At 51.9% G+C, this 17,496-nt stretch overlaps 2 protein-coding genes and 1 pseudogene across 7 annotated transcripts in view; 1 reads left to right on the top strand and 2 right to left on the bottom strand.

Moving 5' to 3' along the window:
- Positions 1 to 17,496, bottom strand: part of ECSIT (ECSIT signaling integrator) — a 385,922-nt gene that overhangs the window by 77,980 nt on the left and 290,446 nt on the right. The gene's annotated exons all lie outside the window — the stretch shown is intronic.
- ACP5 (acid phosphatase 5, tartrate resistant) lies at positions 1,135 to 5,404 on the bottom strand. Of its 5 annotated transcripts, XM_050770664.1 has the most exons (8): positions 5,267 to 5,396; positions 5,009 to 5,080; positions 4,514 to 4,623; positions 4,032 to 4,118; positions 3,509 to 3,769; positions 3,160 to 3,287; positions 2,687 to 3,032; positions 1,135 to 1,722 (listed from the first exon to the last, which is right to left on the bottom strand). In XM_050770664.1, the coding sequence occupies exons 5-8, from the start codon at positions 3,767 to 3,769 to the stop codon at positions 1,480 to 1,482; spliced, it is 978 nt and encodes a 325-aa protein (XP_050626621.1). In that variant the 5' UTR covers positions 4,032 to 4,118; positions 4,514 to 4,623; positions 5,009 to 5,080; positions 5,267 to 5,396; the 3' UTR covers positions 1,135 to 1,479. The 5 variants fall into 5 exon arrangements, with proteins under 5 accessions (XP_050626621.1, XP_050626617.1, XP_050626620.1 ...); XM_050770660.1 differs by lacking the exon at positions 4,514 to 4,623 and having other exon boundaries at positions 5,267 to 5,404; XM_050770663.1 differs by lacking the exons at positions 4,514 to 4,623; positions 5,009 to 5,080 and having other exon boundaries at positions 5,267 to 5,404.
- Positions 3,978 to 14,863, top strand: LOC126943356 (glyceraldehyde-3-phosphate dehydrogenase-like; annotated as a pseudogene).

Here is a 17,496-nt window from a genome sequence, read left to right as displayed (position 1 = left end):
GCTTCCCAAGTAGCTGGGATCACAGACATGTGTCACCACGCCTAGATAAGTTTTGTATTTTTAGTAGAGATGGGGTTTCACCATGTTGGCCAGGCTGGTCTCGAACTTCTGACCTCAAGTGATCCACCCACCTAGGCCTTGCAAAGTGCTGGTATTATAGGCGAGAGACATTGTGCCTGGCCCATTTTATTTCTTTCTTTCTTTGTTTGTTTGTTTATTTTTTATTTATTTTTTGAAACAGATTCTTGCTCTGTCACCCAGGCTGGAGTGCAATGGCATAATCTCAGCTCACTGCAACCTCCGCCTCCTGGGTTCAACCTCCTGCCTCGGCCTCCCGAGTAGCTAGGACCATAGGCGCCTGCCACCACAACTGGTCAATTTTTTTTTTTTTTAATTTTTTTTTTTTTTTTTTTTTTTTGAGACGGAGTCTCGCTCTGTCTCCCGGGCTGGAGTTGCAGTGGCCGGATCTCAGCTCACTGCAAGCTGCGCCTCCAGGGTTCACGCCATTCTCCTGCCTCAGCCTCCCGAGTAGCTGGGACTACAGGCGCCGCCACCTCGCCCGGCTAGTGTTTTGTATTTTTTAGTAGAGACGGGGTTTCACCATGTTCACCAGGTTGGTCTCGATCTCCTGACCTCGTGATCCACCCGTCTCGGCCTCCCAAAGTGCTGGGATTACAGGCTTGAGCCACCGCGCCCGGCCTAAATTTTTTTTTTAGACAGAGTTTCACTCTTGTTGCCCAGGCTGGAGTGCAGTGGCGCAATCTTGACTCACTGCAACCTCCACCTCCCAGGTGCAAGTGATTCTCCTGCCTCAGCCTCCCGAGTAGCTGGGACTACAGGCACATGCCAGCAAGCCTGACTAAGTTTTTGTATTTTTAGTAGAGATGGGGTTTCACTATGCTGGCCAGGCTGATCTCGAACTCCTGACCGCAAATAATCCACCTGCTTTGGCCTCCCAAAGTGCTGGGATTACAGATGTGAAACCCCGACGCTGGCCTCTGCTTGGATTTTAAAATCACATCCATGGATAAGGCAACTTGCTTATGGATGGGGTAAGAGATGGAGGCAAGGAACAGCGGCTCAGGGGAGCCCAGCCACTCTAACCAGGAGAATATAACACGCCAGTGGCACTGGTTCAGCCTTGGCAACTATTCTTTTATTGAACATCAGTGACAGAAAAATGCTTGATTTAGGAGGAAGCTTTCCCTTACTCCCCCACTGCACCCCGGAAGTCAGCAAAGGTGAGCCAGCCACAGAGCGTAACACTGTGGCTGGGACACATGTCCGTGTCTGTTTCACATACGTGGGCATCTGTGCCACAAGGGTCACGTGGCACCACAGTTCATCAGCTGTGCTTCCCCTTCCTGCCCTGCTGCAGCGCCACAGGTCGGAGGAAAAGCCTCTCTGTGAGTAAGGTCCCAGCAGGGCCCACCCACCAACAGTGGGGATCGGGCCTCAGAGCTGGGCAGTCATGGGAGTTCAGGGCCTGGCTCGCCTCGGTAGGCTGGTCTTAAAGAGGGACTTGCCCGAGGCTTCGATGTAAGTGACAGTCATCTCTTTGGAGCTGATCTCCACATAGGCAAAGCCACCCAGTGAGTCTTCAGTCCCATAGTGGAAGCGCAGATAGCCGTTGGGGACCTTGCGCTGGTGCCGCTTCGAGGGGTCCATGAAATTCCCAGCCCCACTCAGCACATAGCCCACGCCGTTCTCATCCTGCAGGTACTGAGGATAGAGGACAAGGGGTCAGTGGAGACCCAGCTTTGAGCAGGGGCCTGCCTAAGGTCCAGGGCTTGATCTGGCCCTAACCACAGAGTCACCTTGAGGTATGTAACAACTCCTGGCTTCAATTTCCCAACTGTTAGGAGTGTATTAATCCTATTTCATAGGTAGAGCAATTAGTTAAGAAATTGGTGACCAGGTGTGGTGGCTCATGCCTGTGATCCCAGCACTTTGGGAGGCTGAGGCGGGTGGATTGCTTGAGCCCAGGAATTTGAGACCAGCCTGGGCAACATAGTGAGACCTTGCCTCGACAAAAAAATTCACAAGGACTGGGCACAGTGGCCCACACCTGTAATCCCAGCATTTTGGAAGGCCAAGGCTGGCAGATCACTTGAGGTCAGGAGTTCGAGACCAGCCTGGCCAACATGGTGAAACCCCGTCTCCACTAAAATATAAAAATTAGCAGGGTGTGGTGGCGTATGCTTGTAATCCCAGCTACTCAGGAGACTGAGACAAGAGAATCACTTGAACCCAGGAGGCGGAGGTTGCAGTGAGTTGAGATCGTGCCACTGCACTCCCTCTCAAGAAAAAAAAAAAAGCCAAAATTAGCTGCGCGTGGTGGCACACGCCTGTAGTGTCAGCTACTCTGGAGGCTGAGGTGTGAGGATCACCTGAGCCCGGGAGATTGAAGCTGCAGAAAGCCCTGATTGCACCACTGTACTCCAGCCTGGGTGAAAAATAGTGAGACCTTGTCTCAAAAAAAAAAAAAAGAAAGAAATTGTCAAGTCAAAGATATTATTCTGGCTTTGGAGTGTTTTCCTGGTTAGACAGCAAGATTTGAGGGACAGTCTAGACATTCTGAAGGCCACAGGAGCCCCTCAAACAGCGGGAGGACCCCAGCCATGTGGACATCAGCTGGGATGGGGGCCCCCTCACCCAGCTCCCACCCTGCCCACAGGACCCTCACCTGCAGATTGTGATCGTGGCCGCACAGGTAGGCGGTGACCCTGTATGTGGCCAGCAGTGGTCGTAGCTGCTTGACCAGGCAGTGGGTAGGCCCGTGCTCGGCTATGGACCACACGGGGTAATGGCCGGCCACCAGCACATAGTCCTCCCTGGCTGCTGCCAGCTGTTTCTTGAGCCAGGACAGCTGTGTGCGGGCCAGCTTCACGTCTCGGGGCCTCTCAGGCTGCTGACTGAGGAAGTCATCTGAGTTGCCACATAGTGTCACTGTGTCCAGCATAAAAATGGCCACAGACACATTGGTCCGTGGGATCTTGAAGCGCAGGCGGTAGAAAGGGCTGGGGAAGTTCCTGTGGAGGGGATAGAGGTCGTGGGTGCACATCTTGGGTGCAGAAGTCCCAGGGTCAGCTCAAGCCACAGGGCCCCTGTGTCCCCGCTGTGGAGGATCTGGGGGAGGCAGGGCTGAGGGTGGCTCACCAGCGCTTGGAGATCTTAGAGTAGGCAATCTGGGCAGAGACGTTGCCGAGGTGGTCATGGTTTCCAGCCAGCACGTACCAGGGCACGTTGCGAAGGGAGCGGTCAGAGAATACGTCCTCAAAGGTCTCCTGTAGCAAACAAATAGGGCAGGCCCCTTCCCTGGGGTCATTGGCTACCCTGATCCTCCTACCAAGTCAGGGGCCAGGGGTAAGGGAGACATGGAATGTTCCCGGCACCCAAAGGTGCCCCATCACCTTCCCTCTGCCCTCTCCAAAAGAAGGTCACTAGGTAAGGTGGCTTCTCCCCACTGTCCGCCCCCACCTCCTGCCCCACTCTGTTGGGCACAGACCTGGAACCTCTTGTCATTGACGTCTTGTACACCAGTGAAGTAAAAATTGTCCCCTAGAGACAGGATGAAGTCTGCACCCAGGATCTGCACGGTCCGAGCGATCTCCTTGGCATTGGCCATTTCCCGGGCCGTGTGGAATGGGGCATTGGGGACCCCTCCCCAGTCGCCCACGGCTACAAATCGCAGGGCAGGGGTGGCACCATCAGCCAGGGAGGGTAGCAACAAGGCTTGTAGGAAGAGCAGCGCCGTCCACATGTCCATCTGGGAGAAGAGAGACAAGCATAGGTGGCCCGGGCTGTGACAAGGGCAAGGAGGCCTTGAGACCCCCGCCTGCCCTGAGATAGTGGGAGACCGCTTGCTACAGGCTGCCCCTGCGGGAACCCCTTGGTGCCCTAGTTCTCAGGACACGGCTGCACAAGCTGGCTTAGGGTAGTGGGGGGTGATCTGTGAGAGGGCAAGCTGCACCAAGATGGCCTCGCAGGCCTGTTTCACCCTCCTTCCACCTAGCCTGCCCAGCACTCACCCTGGCGGAGACACAGGCCAGTCACTGGAGGCTCTGAGAGGCTGGTGGGCTCCAGGGCAGAACTGCTGGTCCCTGAGCCTTTATTCCCTGGGGAGGAAGTGGATCATTCGTGAGGATGATGCAGTTTCTCCGAGGGCTGTCCCGGGAGCCCTCCCCTTGGGTCATGTGAGCCCTGCCTGGACTTCCCTGGAGCAGGACACGGGATTGGGGTGGGGGTGGGAGGATCTGGGCACACGTGTGCAGCAGCCTCGGCCCACACAGCCTCCAGGTCAACCTGCAGGGGCCTGTTTGTGCTGTGGGCTTGACATGTCCTGGGTATCTCGGTGTGTCTGTGTATCTGAGTGTCAGTATGTGTGTGTGATGCTTGAGAGGCTGTGGCTGCAATTACCCAAGACACATCTGCACCTTCTTTCTCTGAGTAAGGGCTTGCCTGTGTATGTCTGGGTGTGTCTTGCTTCCTGCGTGCAGCTGAGCATACCTACCTGGGCCTCGGCTCTGTACCTGACCGGGTTGCTGCAAACCTGTACGTCGAGCCTGTGTGGCCTGTCTGCGATGCACGCCTGCGTTCTCACGTGGCACTGGGTGGGAATCCCTACGGATGGAGTTTTGTGTGTGTCCATGTGTGTGCCTGGGTTGCGTCTCTAGGGTGAGTTGCGTGTGTGGTGTGGGATGTGTGTTTGACATCTGAGTGCAGCACTCTGTGTGTGTCCCTGTCCTCCCCCTGCCCTCTCTCCACCCCACAGATAAACACCAACGGGCCTCCCTTTTCCAGGAAGTCCTGCCCACACCCTCCCCTCCCCCCAGACTCCCATTCCTGCAGGAGGAACCAGGCAGGAGGCAGCTAGCTGGTGACAGCGCGCGTGACCGCAGACCTCTGACCCTCATGGTCTAGGCAGCTGTCTGCAGGCCCTCCACGGGACCGCAGCCTCGGGGAACAGGAGGCCCTGCACCTGCGGCCGGTCAGACCTGCTCCTCACCTTCCTGCCTGCCTCCTCGGTGCTGGGCGCCACCGAGACACGTCCGCGAACGTTCACGAGTCCCTTCAGTCCCTGCGAGGGCGGACCCGAGAGAGAGCCCTCATTCAACGCCGAGGCCACTGGCTCAGAGATCTCCCCGGGTCACCCTGCGAAGTACTTGTTCCCCCCTATCCCCAGCCTTGCAGCAGCGACCAAGGGGAAGGAAGTGGGTGATGAGGGCAGGCGGAGACCCCTCCCACGGGGCTGCGCGTATCTCACCTGCCGTCGGCGGGGCGGGCGCTGCGGCCGGTGCCCAGCTGCAGATCCGCAGGCGATCGCATTCCTGGGCGGCCCCAGCTTTAAGCAGGTAGCGGCCGATTCGTCCTCCTCGAGGGCTCGGGGCTGGCCCAGGTGAGCCCCGGGGGGGAGGGCGGGCGCCTCGGCTTCCCCGCCCCGGAACCCGCACCGCCCAGAGCCGCCACGCCTCCTTGCTGTGGGCTCCGCATCTGTAAAATGGGCCAATGAACCCGGGAGGTCGGCTCAGACCCACCGACTGCAGCTGCAGCTGTACCAGAAGGGATGGCCAGGGGGGCCGATTGCATCCTTTTCCTCCCTCCATGCCAACCAGGAGCCTCCATCTGCCTGGGACCCTTTGGGGGTACCCATGGGCCCACAGCCCCAGGGCCACAGCACTGGGTGGGGTTTCAGCCAGCCCTGGGGCCAAGCTCTTGTAAGGTCTGTCATCATCTTCAGCCTCAGTCTCCTGGTTATTTAATTAATTAATTTATTTATTTATTTTTGAGACAGAGTCTTGCTCTGTGGCCCAGGCTGGAGTGCAGTGGGCTATCTCAGCTCACTGCAAGCTCCGCCTCCCAGGTTCATGCCATTCTCCTGCCTCAGCCTCCTGAATAGCTGGGACTACAGGTGCCCGCCACCACGGCCTGCTAATTTTTTGTATTTTTAGTAGAGACGGGGTTTCACCATGTTAGCCAGGATGATCTCGATCTCCTGACCTCGTGATCCGCCTGCCTTGGCCTCCCAAAGTGCTGGGATTACAGGTATGAGCCACTGCGCCCGGCCTTTTTTTTTTTTTTTTTTTTTTTTTTGAGACAGTTTTGTTCTCCTTGCCCAGGCTGGAGTGCAGTGGCGCAATCTCAGCTCACCACAACCTCCGCCTCCCGGGTACAAGCGATTCTCCTGCCTCAGCCTCCCAAGTAGCTGTGATTACAAGCTTGTACCACCACACCCAGCTAATTTTATATTTTTAGTAGAGACGGGGTTTCTCCATGTAGGCCAGGCTGGTTTCTAACTCCCGACCTCAGGTGATCTGCCCACCTCAGCCTCCCAAAGTGCTGGGATTACAGGCGTGAGCCACTGTGTCCGGCTGGTCTCCTGTTTTTTAAAAAACTTACTATTTAGCTGGGCGCGGTGGCTCACGCCTGTAATCCCAGCACTTTGGGAGGCCGAGGTGAGCAGATCACCTGAGGTCAAGTGTTCCAGACTAGCCTGGGCAACATGGCGAAATCTCATCTCTACTAAAAAGACAAAAATTAGCTGGAGGTGCTCCCTTGAACCCAGGAGACAGAGGTTGCAGTGAACTGAGATCGTGCTACTGCACTCCAACCCAGGAAGAGGAAGGAGGTTGCACTGAGCCAAGATCATGCCACTCCAGCCTGGGCGACAGAGCAAGACCCTGTCCCCAAAAAACAGAAAAAAAAAAAAAAAAAAAAAAATCTGAAGCAATTATGACCAAATGTTAACATCTGTTTCTTCACGTGGTGGGTACAGGCATGCTTTGGAAGCTTCTATGCTTCCTGTATTTTGAGATCACACAAAATTATGTTTATTATCTTATTGTGCTACATGATCTTTGTAGAAAAGTTGGTAAATTCTGGAATGCACAAAGAAAAAGATTGTAATAGGCCGGGCGTGTTGGCTCACGCCTGTAATCCCAGCACTTTGGGAGGCCGAGGCGGGTGGATCACGAGGTCAGGAGATTGACACCATCCTGGCTAACACGGTGAAACCCTGTCTCTACTAAAAATACAAAAAATTAGCTGGGTGTGGTGGCGGGTGCCTGTAGTCCCAGCTACTTGGGAGACTGAGGCAGGAGAATGATGTGAATCCGGGAGGAGGAGCTTGCAGTGAGCCGAGATGGCTCCACTGTACTGCAGCCTGGGCGACAGAGCGAGACTCTGTCTTTAAAAAAAAAAAAAGAAACGATTATAATAGTCAGAAATGCCGCTGCCCAGAGAGACAGTATCCATTAATTTTTCTCTGCCTATGTTTGTCTTCAGAAAAATGGGATACTATTGGCACTATTTTATAACTTTTTAATTTGTATTAGCACTTTCTATATTTTTTAAATTGATAAAGCTGGCCAAGCGTGGTGGCTCAGGCATGTAAACCCAGCCAATGTGGGAGGATCGTTTGAGCCTAGGAGTTCAGGACCGGCTTGGGCAACATGGCGAGACCACGTCACTACAAAAAACATAACAAAATTAGCCAGGCATGGTGGTGCACACCTGTGGTTCCAGCTACTCAGGAAGCTGAGATGGAGGATCACTTGAGCCTGGGAGTGTGAGGCTACAATGAGCTACGATTGCACCACTGGCCTTCAGCCTGGGCAACACAGCTAGACTGTTGTCTCAGAGAGAGAGAGAGCACATAATGAAAAAAATAAGCCTGATCTTGTATAGAACATGTAATAAAACCTGTGGGTTCTTAGCCATCTCTCTCTGGTCTCCTCCAGGGTTCTGAATAAGCTCTTCTCTCTCTATTCACCCAGGAGAACTCTCTTCTGCTGATTTTCTGTGGGGCTAGATCAGGATGTGACTCAAAATCTCCCTCCACCTCCACCCTTGCCTATTTTCCCAACATCAGTGTCAATCTCAGATGTCAACAACCCCACGAGTGAGTTCCTCCTTTTGCCAGTACATCCAGGTCCTGTTCTCCGCTGCCGTCCCTACCCAATCCCTTTCCTTCCTTCCTCCTGCCAATCCTGCTCTCCCTGTTTCTTGCTCCTCTGACCTCCTCCGCATTGCTTGACTGTCTCAGATACACTCTGGCCTCAGGGTCTTGGCACTTTCTCTTCCGCCTGCCTGGAGGGGTCTTCCTTAGTCAGATACTGAGGTCACCCATTGTGTTCAAGTTCCTTTAATTTATCTGAAAAGAGGCTGGGCATGGTGGCTCCCGCCTGTAATCCCAGCACTTTGGGAGTCCAAGCCGGGTGGATCACTTGAGGCCAGGAGTTCGAGACCAGCCTGGCCAACATGGTGAAACCCTATCTCTACAAAAATACAAAAATTAGCCAGGCGTGGTGGCACAAACCTGTGGTCCCAGCTACTCAGAAGGTTGAGGCAGGAGAATTGCTTGACCCTGGGAGGCGGAGGCTTCAGTGAGCCAAGATTGTGCCACTGAACTCTAGACTGGGTGACAGAGTGAGACTCTGTCTCAAAAAAAAAAAAAAAAAAAAAAAAAAGATAATTTATCTGAAATTATCTGAAATGCACCACCCTGCCCCCATCATTGTCTGACTGTCCTGTTGCTGTCGTTTTCTCTGCAGCACTTACCACTGCTTGAGAAAACTACCCACTCGTTTATCTTGCTTTCAATTTATCTTGCTTTCAGTCTGTCTTCTGTTAATGAAAGCTTTGTTTTTTTCTTTTTCTTTTTTTAAAACAGAGTCACCAGGCTGGAGAGCAGTGATGCGATCACAGCTCACTGCAGACTCACCTTCTGGGCTCAAGCGATCCTCCCACGCCCCTCAGCCTCCTGAGGATTGAGACTACAGGCACACACCACCACACCCAGCTAGTTTTTGTATTTTTTGTAGAGACAGGGATTTGTCACCTTGCCCAGGCTGCTCTTGAACTCCTGAGTTCAAGCAATCCTCCCACCTCAGCCCCCCAAAGTGCTGGGATTACAGGAGTGAGTCAGTGCACCTGGCCTGTTTATTTAAAAAATTAACATTCACTCTCAGTTTATTGGCTAAGTTTAGAAGTGGTATCAGAAAGTCTAAGAGAACTTCTTGTTCTCCTTTTATTTGTATGTTTGCACTGTAGATTTTTAAAAACTGCTAAGGACTTCTCAAGGTGTTTACTTGGTGGAGACATTTAAAAAGATTCAATAGGCCGGGTGCGGTGGCTCAGTCTGTAATCCCAGCACTTTGGGAAGCTGAGGCAGGCAGATCATGAGGTCAGGAGATCGAGACCATCCTGGCTAACATGGTGAAACCCCGTCTCTACTAAAAATATGAAAAATTCCCTAGGTGTGGTGGCATGCGCCTGTAGTCCCAGCTACTTGGGAGGCGGAGGCAGGAGAATCGCTTGAACCCAGGAGGCAGAGGTTGCTGTGAGCTGAGATCGCACTACTGTACTCTGGCCTGGGTGACAGAGCAAGACTCTGTCTCAAAAAAAAAAAAAAAAAAAAAAATTTAAAAGATTAAAGAATAAGCTGGCACAGTGGCTCACACCTGTCATCCCAACACTTTTTGTAGAGACTTCATCTCTTAAAAAAAAAAATTAGCTGGGCGTGGTTGTGTGTACCTGTAGCCCAGCTACTCGGGAGGCTGAGGTGGGAGGATTGCTCAGGAAGTCGAGGCTGCAGTGAACCGTGATTGCACCACTGCACTCCAGTCTGGGCGACAGCTGAGATACTGTCTCTAAATAGTAATAATAATAATTATAATAGTAGTAAAAGAGTATAGAATAAAATGTATCACACTTGTAAAATGTTAATTTAAATCCACTAAACTTATAAACAGACCCAAAGATGTATCCAATGACCTTTTTTTTTTGGGGGGGGGGACAGAGTCTTGCTTTGTCACCCAGGCAGACTGGAGTGCAGTGGCACGATCTTGGCTCACTGCAAGCTCCGCCTCCCAGGTTCATGCCATTCTCCTGCCTCAGCCTCCCGAGTAGCTGGGACTATAGGTGCCCACCACTACGCCTGGCTAATTTTTTGTATTTTTTTGGTAGAGATGGAGTTTCACTGTATTAGCCAGGATGGTCTCAATCTCCTGACCTCGTGATCCGTCTGCTTCAGCCTCCCAGAGTGCTGGGATTACAGGCATGAGCCAGTGACCTCTTAAAGTGATATTTTTCTTTTTTTTTGAGATGGAGTGTCACTCACTCTGTCACCACCCAGGTTGGACTGCAGTGGTGTGATCTTCAGCTCACCACAACCTCCATCTCCCGGGTTCAAGAGATTCTCCTGCCTCAGCCTCCTGAGTAGCTGGGATTACAGGTGTGTGCCACCATGCCCAGCTAATCTTTTTTGTATTTTTAGTAGAGATGGGGGGTTTCATCATGTTGGCCAGGATGGTCTGGAACTCCTGACCTCAAGTGATCCATCTGCCTTGGCATCCCAAAGTACTGGGATCACAGGCCTGAGGCCAGGCCTCGAATTAATTTTTTGATGTTTCCCTGTGCCAGGTGTATAAGTAACGTGTTAGTTGTGATTGTAACTAAATAAAGCCTTAAGGGAAACTGTGTTTCTAAATTTCTAAATTGACTACACATTTACAAAGGAACCCACAAAGATGGATTTTTGGGCCAGGGGCAGTGGCTCACGCCTGTAGTCCCAGCACTTTGGGAGGCTAAGGAGGGTGGATTGCCTGAGCCCAGGAATTCAAGACCAGCCTGGGCAACAAGGTGAAACCCTGTCTCTACTAAAATGCAAAAAAATTAGCTGGACGTGGCGGTGGGCACCTGTAATACCAGCTACTTGGGAGGCTGAGGCAGGAGAATCGCTTGAACCCAGGAGGCAGAGGTTGCAGTCAGCCGAGATCATGCCACTGCACTCCAGCCTGGGTGACAGAGTGAGACTTGATTTCCAAAAAAAAAAAAAAAAAAAAAAAAAATCCATCTTTTTTGGGGTCCCAAGCCTTCAAAATTCCAAACACTGTCATGAGTTAGTTTGATTTGAGGAACCAAAAATTGGCCTTTGTGGCTGGAGCAGAGTCAGCAAGGGGGAAGTGAGTCCGGAAGGTTGAGTCTGCAAGGTTGAGGGCAAGGAAGAGAGAAGGGAGTGGGTGGGGCAGGTTGCGTGAGCTCTTGGGGGCTGCAAGGAAGAGAGAAGGGAGTGGGTGGGGCAGGTTGCGTGAGCTCTTGGGGGCTGCAAGGAAGGGACCTTTTATCTGGGTCAGGTGGGAGCCACAGAGGGTTCTAATCAGAGGGACAGATCTGACTTAGATTTTGCATAATGTCCCCCAGCTGTGGGCTGTGGGCATGGGCTGCTGAATAGGTGGTTTAGGTGGGCAAAGATGAATCACGTTGTCCCCCACCCTTTAAAAATTAAAAGACAGGGCCTGGCGCGATGGCTCACGCCTGTAATCCCAGCACTTTGGGAGGCAGAGGTGGGCAGATCCCCTGAGGTCAGGTGTTTGAGACCAGCCTGACCAACAAGGGGAAACCCTGTCTCTACTAAAAATACCAAAAAATTAGCCCTGCGTGGTAGCAGGCGCCTGTAATTCCATCTACTCGGGAGGCTGAGGCAGGAGAGTCGCTTGAACCCGGGAGGCGGAGGTTGCAGTGAGCCAAGATCATGCCACTGCACTCCGGCCTGGGCTACAAGAGCAAGACTGTCTCAAATAATAATAATAATAATAATAGGCCGGGTACGATGGCTCACACCTGTAATCCCAGCACTTTGGGAGGTTGAGGTGCGTGGATCATGAGGTCAGGAGTTCAAGACCAGCCTTGTCAACATGGTGAAATCTATCTCTACTAAAAATACAAAACTTAGCTGGGCATGGTGGCTCGTTCCTGTAATCTCAGCTACTCAGGAGGCTGAGGCAGGAGAATCGCTTGAACCAGGACCCAGGAGGTGGAGGTGAGGTTGCAGTGAGCCGAGATTGTGCCAGTGCACTCCAGCCTGGGCTACAGAGCGAGACTCCGTCTCAAATAATAATAATAATAAATTAATAATAGTAATTGGCCGGGCGCGGTGGCTCAAGCCTATAATCCCAGCACTTTGGGAGGCCGAGACGGGTGGATCACGAGGTCAGGAGATCGAGACCATCCTGGCTAACCCGGTGAAACCCCATCTCTACTAAAAAATACAAAAAAAAACTAGCCGGACGAGGTGGCGGGCGCCTGTAGTCCAGCTACTCGGGAGGCTGAGGCAGGAGAATGGCGTAAACCCGGGAGGCGGAGCTTGCAGTGAGCTGAGATCCGGCCACTGCACTCCAGCCTGGGCGACAGAGCGAGACTCCATCTCAAAAAATAATAATAATAAAAATAAAAATAATAGTAATCAACTAAAATTAAAAGACAGGCTTGGCATGGTGGCTCACACCTGCAATCACAACACTTTGGGAAGCTAAGGCAGGAGGATCACTCGAGCCCAGGAGTTTGAAACAGGCTGGGTGACATAGTGAGACCCCATCTGAATTTTTTTTTTTTTTTTTTTTTTTTTTCTTTGAGACGGAGTCTCGCTCTGTCGCCCAGGCTGGAGTGCAGTGGCCGGATCTCGGCTCACTGCAAGCTCCGCCTCCCGGGTTCACGCCATTCTCCTGCCTCAGCCTCCCGAGTAGCTGGGACTACAGGCGCCCACAACCGCGCCCGGCTAATTTTTTGTATTTTTAGTAGAGACGGGGTTTCACCGTGGTCTCGATCTCCTGACCTTGTGATCCGCCCGCCTCGGCCTCCCAAAGTGCTGGGATTACAGGCGTGAGCCACCGCGCCCGGCCCTGAATTTTTTTTAAAGATTAAAAAGGCAGAGCCTCTCTGCTCCTCCCATTTGACAGACAGCCACATCTTTTCATGCAGTGAAAAAGGCATGTCCCTGAGACACTGTGGTGAAGGTGAAGGCAGGAGTAAACGGATTTGGCCATATTGGGTGCCTGGTCACCAGGGCACCAGAGCTGCTTTTAACTCTGGTAGAATGGATGTTGTCACCTCAGTGACCCCTTCATTGACCTCAACTACGTGGTCTACATGTTCCAATATGATTCCACCCATGGCAAGTTCCACGGCACCATCAAGGCTGAGAAGTGGGCTGGGTATGGTGGCTCATGCCTGTAATCTCAGCTACTTAGGAGGCTGAGGTGGGAGGATCACTTGAGACCAGGAGTTCAGGACCAGCCTAGGCAACATAGGGAGATCCTCTCTCTAAAAAAAAAAAAAAAAAAAAAAAGAGGGAGAAAGAGAAGGGAAACTTGTCATCAATAGGAAATGGGAATCTCATCCTCCTCTTCCAGAAGCCAGATCCCAGCAAAATCAAATTGGGTGATGATGCTGGAGCTGGTTTTGTCATGGAGTCCACCACCAGCATCTTCACTATCATGGAGAAGGCTGGGGCTCGCTTAGAGGGGGCAGCCAAAAGGATCATCATCTCTGCCCCCTCTGCCCGTGCCCCCATGTTTGTGATGGACGTGAACCATGAGAGGTACAAAAACCCCATGATTGTCAGCAATGCCTCCTGCACAACCAACTGCTTACTACCCGGCCAAGGTCATCCATGACAACGTTTTCTTGGTTTGGTTTTCTTTTTCTTTCTTTCTTTCCTTCCTTCCTTCCTTCCTTCCTTCCTTCCTTCCTTCCTTCCTTCCTTCCTTCCTTTTAAATGGGGATGGAGGCCAAGTGCATTGACTCATGCCTGTAATCCCAACACTTTGGGAAGCTGAGGTGGGAGGATCACTTGAGCCTAGGAGTTCAACACCAGCCTGGGCAACATAGCAAGACTCTGTCTCTACAAAAAGTTAAAAAAAAAAATTATCCAGGCGTGGTGGGGTGTGTCCCAGCTACTTGAGAGGATGAGGTGGGACGGTAGCTTGAGCTTGGGAGGTTGAGGCTGCAGTAAGCCGGGATCGTGCCACTGCACTCCAGCCTGGGTGATGGAGTGAGACCCTATTTCTTTCTTTCTTTTTTTTTTTCGAGACGGAGTCTCGCTGTGTCACCCAGGCTGGAGTGCAGTGGCATGGTCTCAGCTCACTGCAAGCTCTGCCTCCTGGAGTGAGACCCTATTTTATAAATAAATAGAGACAGGGGTCTCACTTTGTTGCCCAGGCTGGTCTTAAACTCCTGGACTCAAGCGATCCTCCCACCTTGGCCTCTCAAAGTGCTGAGATTACAGGCTGAGCCACTGACCCTGGTCATCCATGACAACTTTGGCATCATGGAGGGGCTCGTGACCACAGCCCCTCTGGGAAATTGGCATGAGAAGCATCATCTCTGCATCTACTGGTGCGGCCAAGGCTGTGGGCAAATTCCTGCACTGAACAGGAAGCTCACTGGCACAGCCTTCCAGAGAGTCCCTGCTGCCAATGTGTTGGTGGTTGACCCGATCTGCTGTCTGGAGAAAACTGCCAGATATGATGACCTCAAGAAGGTGGTGAAGCAGGCATTGGGGGCCCCCTCAAGGGCATCCCAGGCTACACTAAGGACAAGGTTGTCTCCTCTGCCTTTATTTTAAAATTATATATATTTTTTGATACGGAGTCTCGCTCTGTTGCCCAAGCTGGAGTGCAGTGGCACGATCTTGGCTCACTGCAACCTCCGCCTCCTGGTTCAAGTGATTGATTCTCCTGCCTCAGCCTCCTGAGTACTGGGATTACAGGTGCACACCACCACGCCCAGCTAATTTTTTGTATTTTTAGTAGAGACAGGGTTTCACCATGTTGGCCAGGCTGGTCTCTCGAAATCCTGACCTCAAGTGATCCACCTGCCTTGGCCTCCCAAAGTGCTGGGATTACAGGTGTGAGCCACCGTGCCCGGCCGTCTCCTCCAACTTTAACAGTGACACTCACCCTTCCACCTTCTGTGCTGGGGCTGGCATTGCCCTTGATGACACTTTGTCAAGTTCATTTCCTGGTATGACAATGAATTTGGCTTCAGCAACAAGGTGGTGGTCCACACTGTCTCCAGGGACTAAGACCCTCAGACCAGAAGCCCCAGTGAGAGTATGAGAGGAAGATAGAGGCCTTCAGCTGCTCAGGAGTCCCTGCTGCACTCAGCCCCCTGCCACACTGAGAATTTCCCCAAGACACAGTTTCCGTGCCAGACCCCCTGAAGAACAGGGAGGGGCATATCAGTAAAGCAATAAAGTCCTCTGTACTCAACCAAAAAAAAAAAAAAAAAAAATTACTCATGCCTGTAATCCCAGCATTTCCGGAGGCTCAGTGGGGAGGATTGCTTGAGCCTAGGAGTTTGAGACCAACCTGGGCAATATAGTGAGACCTCGTCTCTGTTACAGACAGATGATAGATGGATGGATAGAAGATAGACAGATTAGATAGATGATTGATAGATAGATAGATAGATAGATAGATAGATAGATAGATAGATAGATAGATAGATAGATGGAAAAATTAGGTGGGTGCCTTGGGCAGGGAAGTCCTTAGGGATGCTCTGCTGTTCCCGCAGCCTGAGCGCCTTTTTCAGATGCTTTTACCTGTCCACTGCTGCCCCTGAGTGGCCACAGCCTGAACTGCAGCACCGTCGGCAGAACCAGTTTCCCTTCTGTAGAACAAATGAATGCTCCTTCCAGCCCCTCTTGCTACTAGGCCTGTGCAGGGCATGGACAGATTCTACAGCGGATCCAGCCAGCGACTGCCCCAGAGAAACTCCCAGGGGTGGGATGGGATGAGTGAGGTACGCTGGGATTGGAATGTTTGTAGGATAGCATGATAACATGAGGAGCAGCTGGATTCCCAAGAAATTGCAATTTCCTCACCTGCACAAACTAAGGGACTGATTTCCAGTCTGGAGAATGGGAGGGCAGGATGAGCTGTGGAGGCTCAGGCTGGTGGTTTGGAGGGTGGCATGATGTAAACGTAGCTGTTCACTGTTGTAGTTTGCCGCCACCAATTGAGTCTGGCTAGGTTCCAGGTGGGTCAGTAATCTCAAATGGGGCCGGGCGCAGTGGCTCACACCTGTAATCCCAGCACTTTGGGAGGCTGAGGCGGGCAGATCACTTGAGGCCAGGAGTTCGAGACTAGCCTGGCCAACATGGTGAAACCTCATCTCTACCAAAAATATAAAAAATTAGCCGGGTATGGTGGTGTGCGCCTGTAAGCCCAGCTACTCTGGAGGCTGAGGCAGGAGAATCGCTTGAACCCAGGAGGTGGAGGTTGCAGTGAGCCAAGATTATGCCACTGCACTCCAGCCTGGGCGACACAGCAAGACTCTGTCAAAAAAAAAAAAAAATCCCAAATGGGGAGAGGTGAGGTGGGGTCTGTCATGCCAAGGAGTTGGTCTTTATATTACCTGCCTCCCACCTCTTTCCTCAATGATTTTTTTGTTTTGTTTTGTTTTTGTTTTTTTTTTGAGACAGAGTCTCACTCTGTTGCCCAGGCTGGAGTGCAGTGGCGCAATCTCTGCTCACTCCAAGCTCCGCCTCCCGGGTTTACGCTATTCCTCTGCCTCAGCCTCCCAAGTAGCTGGGACTACAGGTGCCCGCCACCACACCTGGCTAATTTTTTTGTCTTTTTTAGTAGAGACAGGGTTTCACCGTGTTAGCCAGGATGGTCTCGATCTCCTGACCTCGTGATCCGCCCGCCTCGGTCTCCCAAAGTGCTGGGATTATAGGCGTGAGCCACCGTGCCCAGCCTAATTTTCATATTTTTTAATGGAGTTAGGGGTTGGTCTCACTATGTTGCCCAGGCTGGTTTCAAACTCCTGGGCTCAAGTGATCCTCCTGCCTTGACCTCCTAAAGTGCTGGAATTACAGGCATGAGCCATCATGCCTGGCCACAGATTCTTTATGATTTTTATTATGCCATCTTCCCTGAATCCTCTAACCTGCTTTTTTTTTTTTTTTTCAGGCAAAGTCTTGCTCTGTCACCCAGTCTGGTGCACGATCTCAGCTCACTGCAACCTCCGCATCCCAGGTTCAATAATTTTTTGTATTTTTAGTAGAGACGGGGTTTCACTATGTTGGCCAGGCTGGTGTCGAACTCCTGACCTTGTGATCCGCCTGCCTTAGCCTCCCAAAGTGCTGGGATTACAGACCTGACCCACTGCACCTAGCTTAACCTGCCTTTTTTTTTTTTTTAAAGACAGAGTTTCACTCCTGTTGCCCAGGCTGGAGTGCAATGGCATGATCTCTGCTCACTGTAACCTCAGCCTCCCCGATTCAAGCGATTCTCCTGTCTCAGCCTCCCAAGTAGGTGGGATTACAGGCATGTGCCACCATGCCCAGCTAATTTTATATTTTTAGTAGAGACGGGTTTCTCCATGTTGGTCAGGCTGGTCTCTAACTCCCGACCTCAGGTGATCCACCTGCCTCAGCCTCCCAAAGTGCTGGATTATAGGTGTGAGCCACTGCACCCAGCCTAACCTGCCTTTTTATACTAGTACATTACTTTGGGTCTCATTCCACATCACTTCCTCAGAGAGTATCCTTCCTCTCACCTCAGTACTTCTACTTTTTTTTCCACGTATAGATGTTTTCTCAGGGACCAGAGGGTATGGGAGGAAGCCTTGGCAGGCCTCATCCCAAATCCCCGTTTCCCTGAACATCAGGCCCTCCCTCCTCTTTCTGTCCTCCCTGGCCTAGCCTGGGCT

The sequence above is a fragment of the Macaca thibetana genome, chromosome 19, assembly GCF_024542745.1.
Source record: "Macaca thibetana thibetana isolate TM-01 chromosome 19, ASM2454274v1, whole genome shotgun sequence".
In the NCBI taxonomy this organism is placed as follows: domain Eukaryota; kingdom Metazoa; phylum Chordata; class Mammalia; order Primates; family Cercopithecidae; genus Macaca; species Macaca thibetana.
This window is presented reverse-complemented; position numbering and strand designations above follow the sequence as displayed.

What these genes read in the sequence shown, in the direction of transcription:
- ACP5 (XM_050770660.1), bottom strand. Translation starts at nt 3,769, where the DNA reads ATGGACATGTGGACGGCGCTGCTCTTCCTACAAGCCTTGTTGCTACCC. An exon ending in TCAATGACAAGAGGTTCCAG is followed by an intron (nt 3,288 to 3,508) that starts GTCTGTGCCCAA and finishes TGTTTGCTACAG; the next exon opens with GAGACCTTTGAGGACGTATT. An exon ending in GCCACGATCACAATCTGCAG is followed by an intron (nt 1,723 to 2,686) that starts GTGAGGGTCCTG and finishes CTCTATCCTCAG; the next exon opens with TACCTGCAGGATGAGAACGG.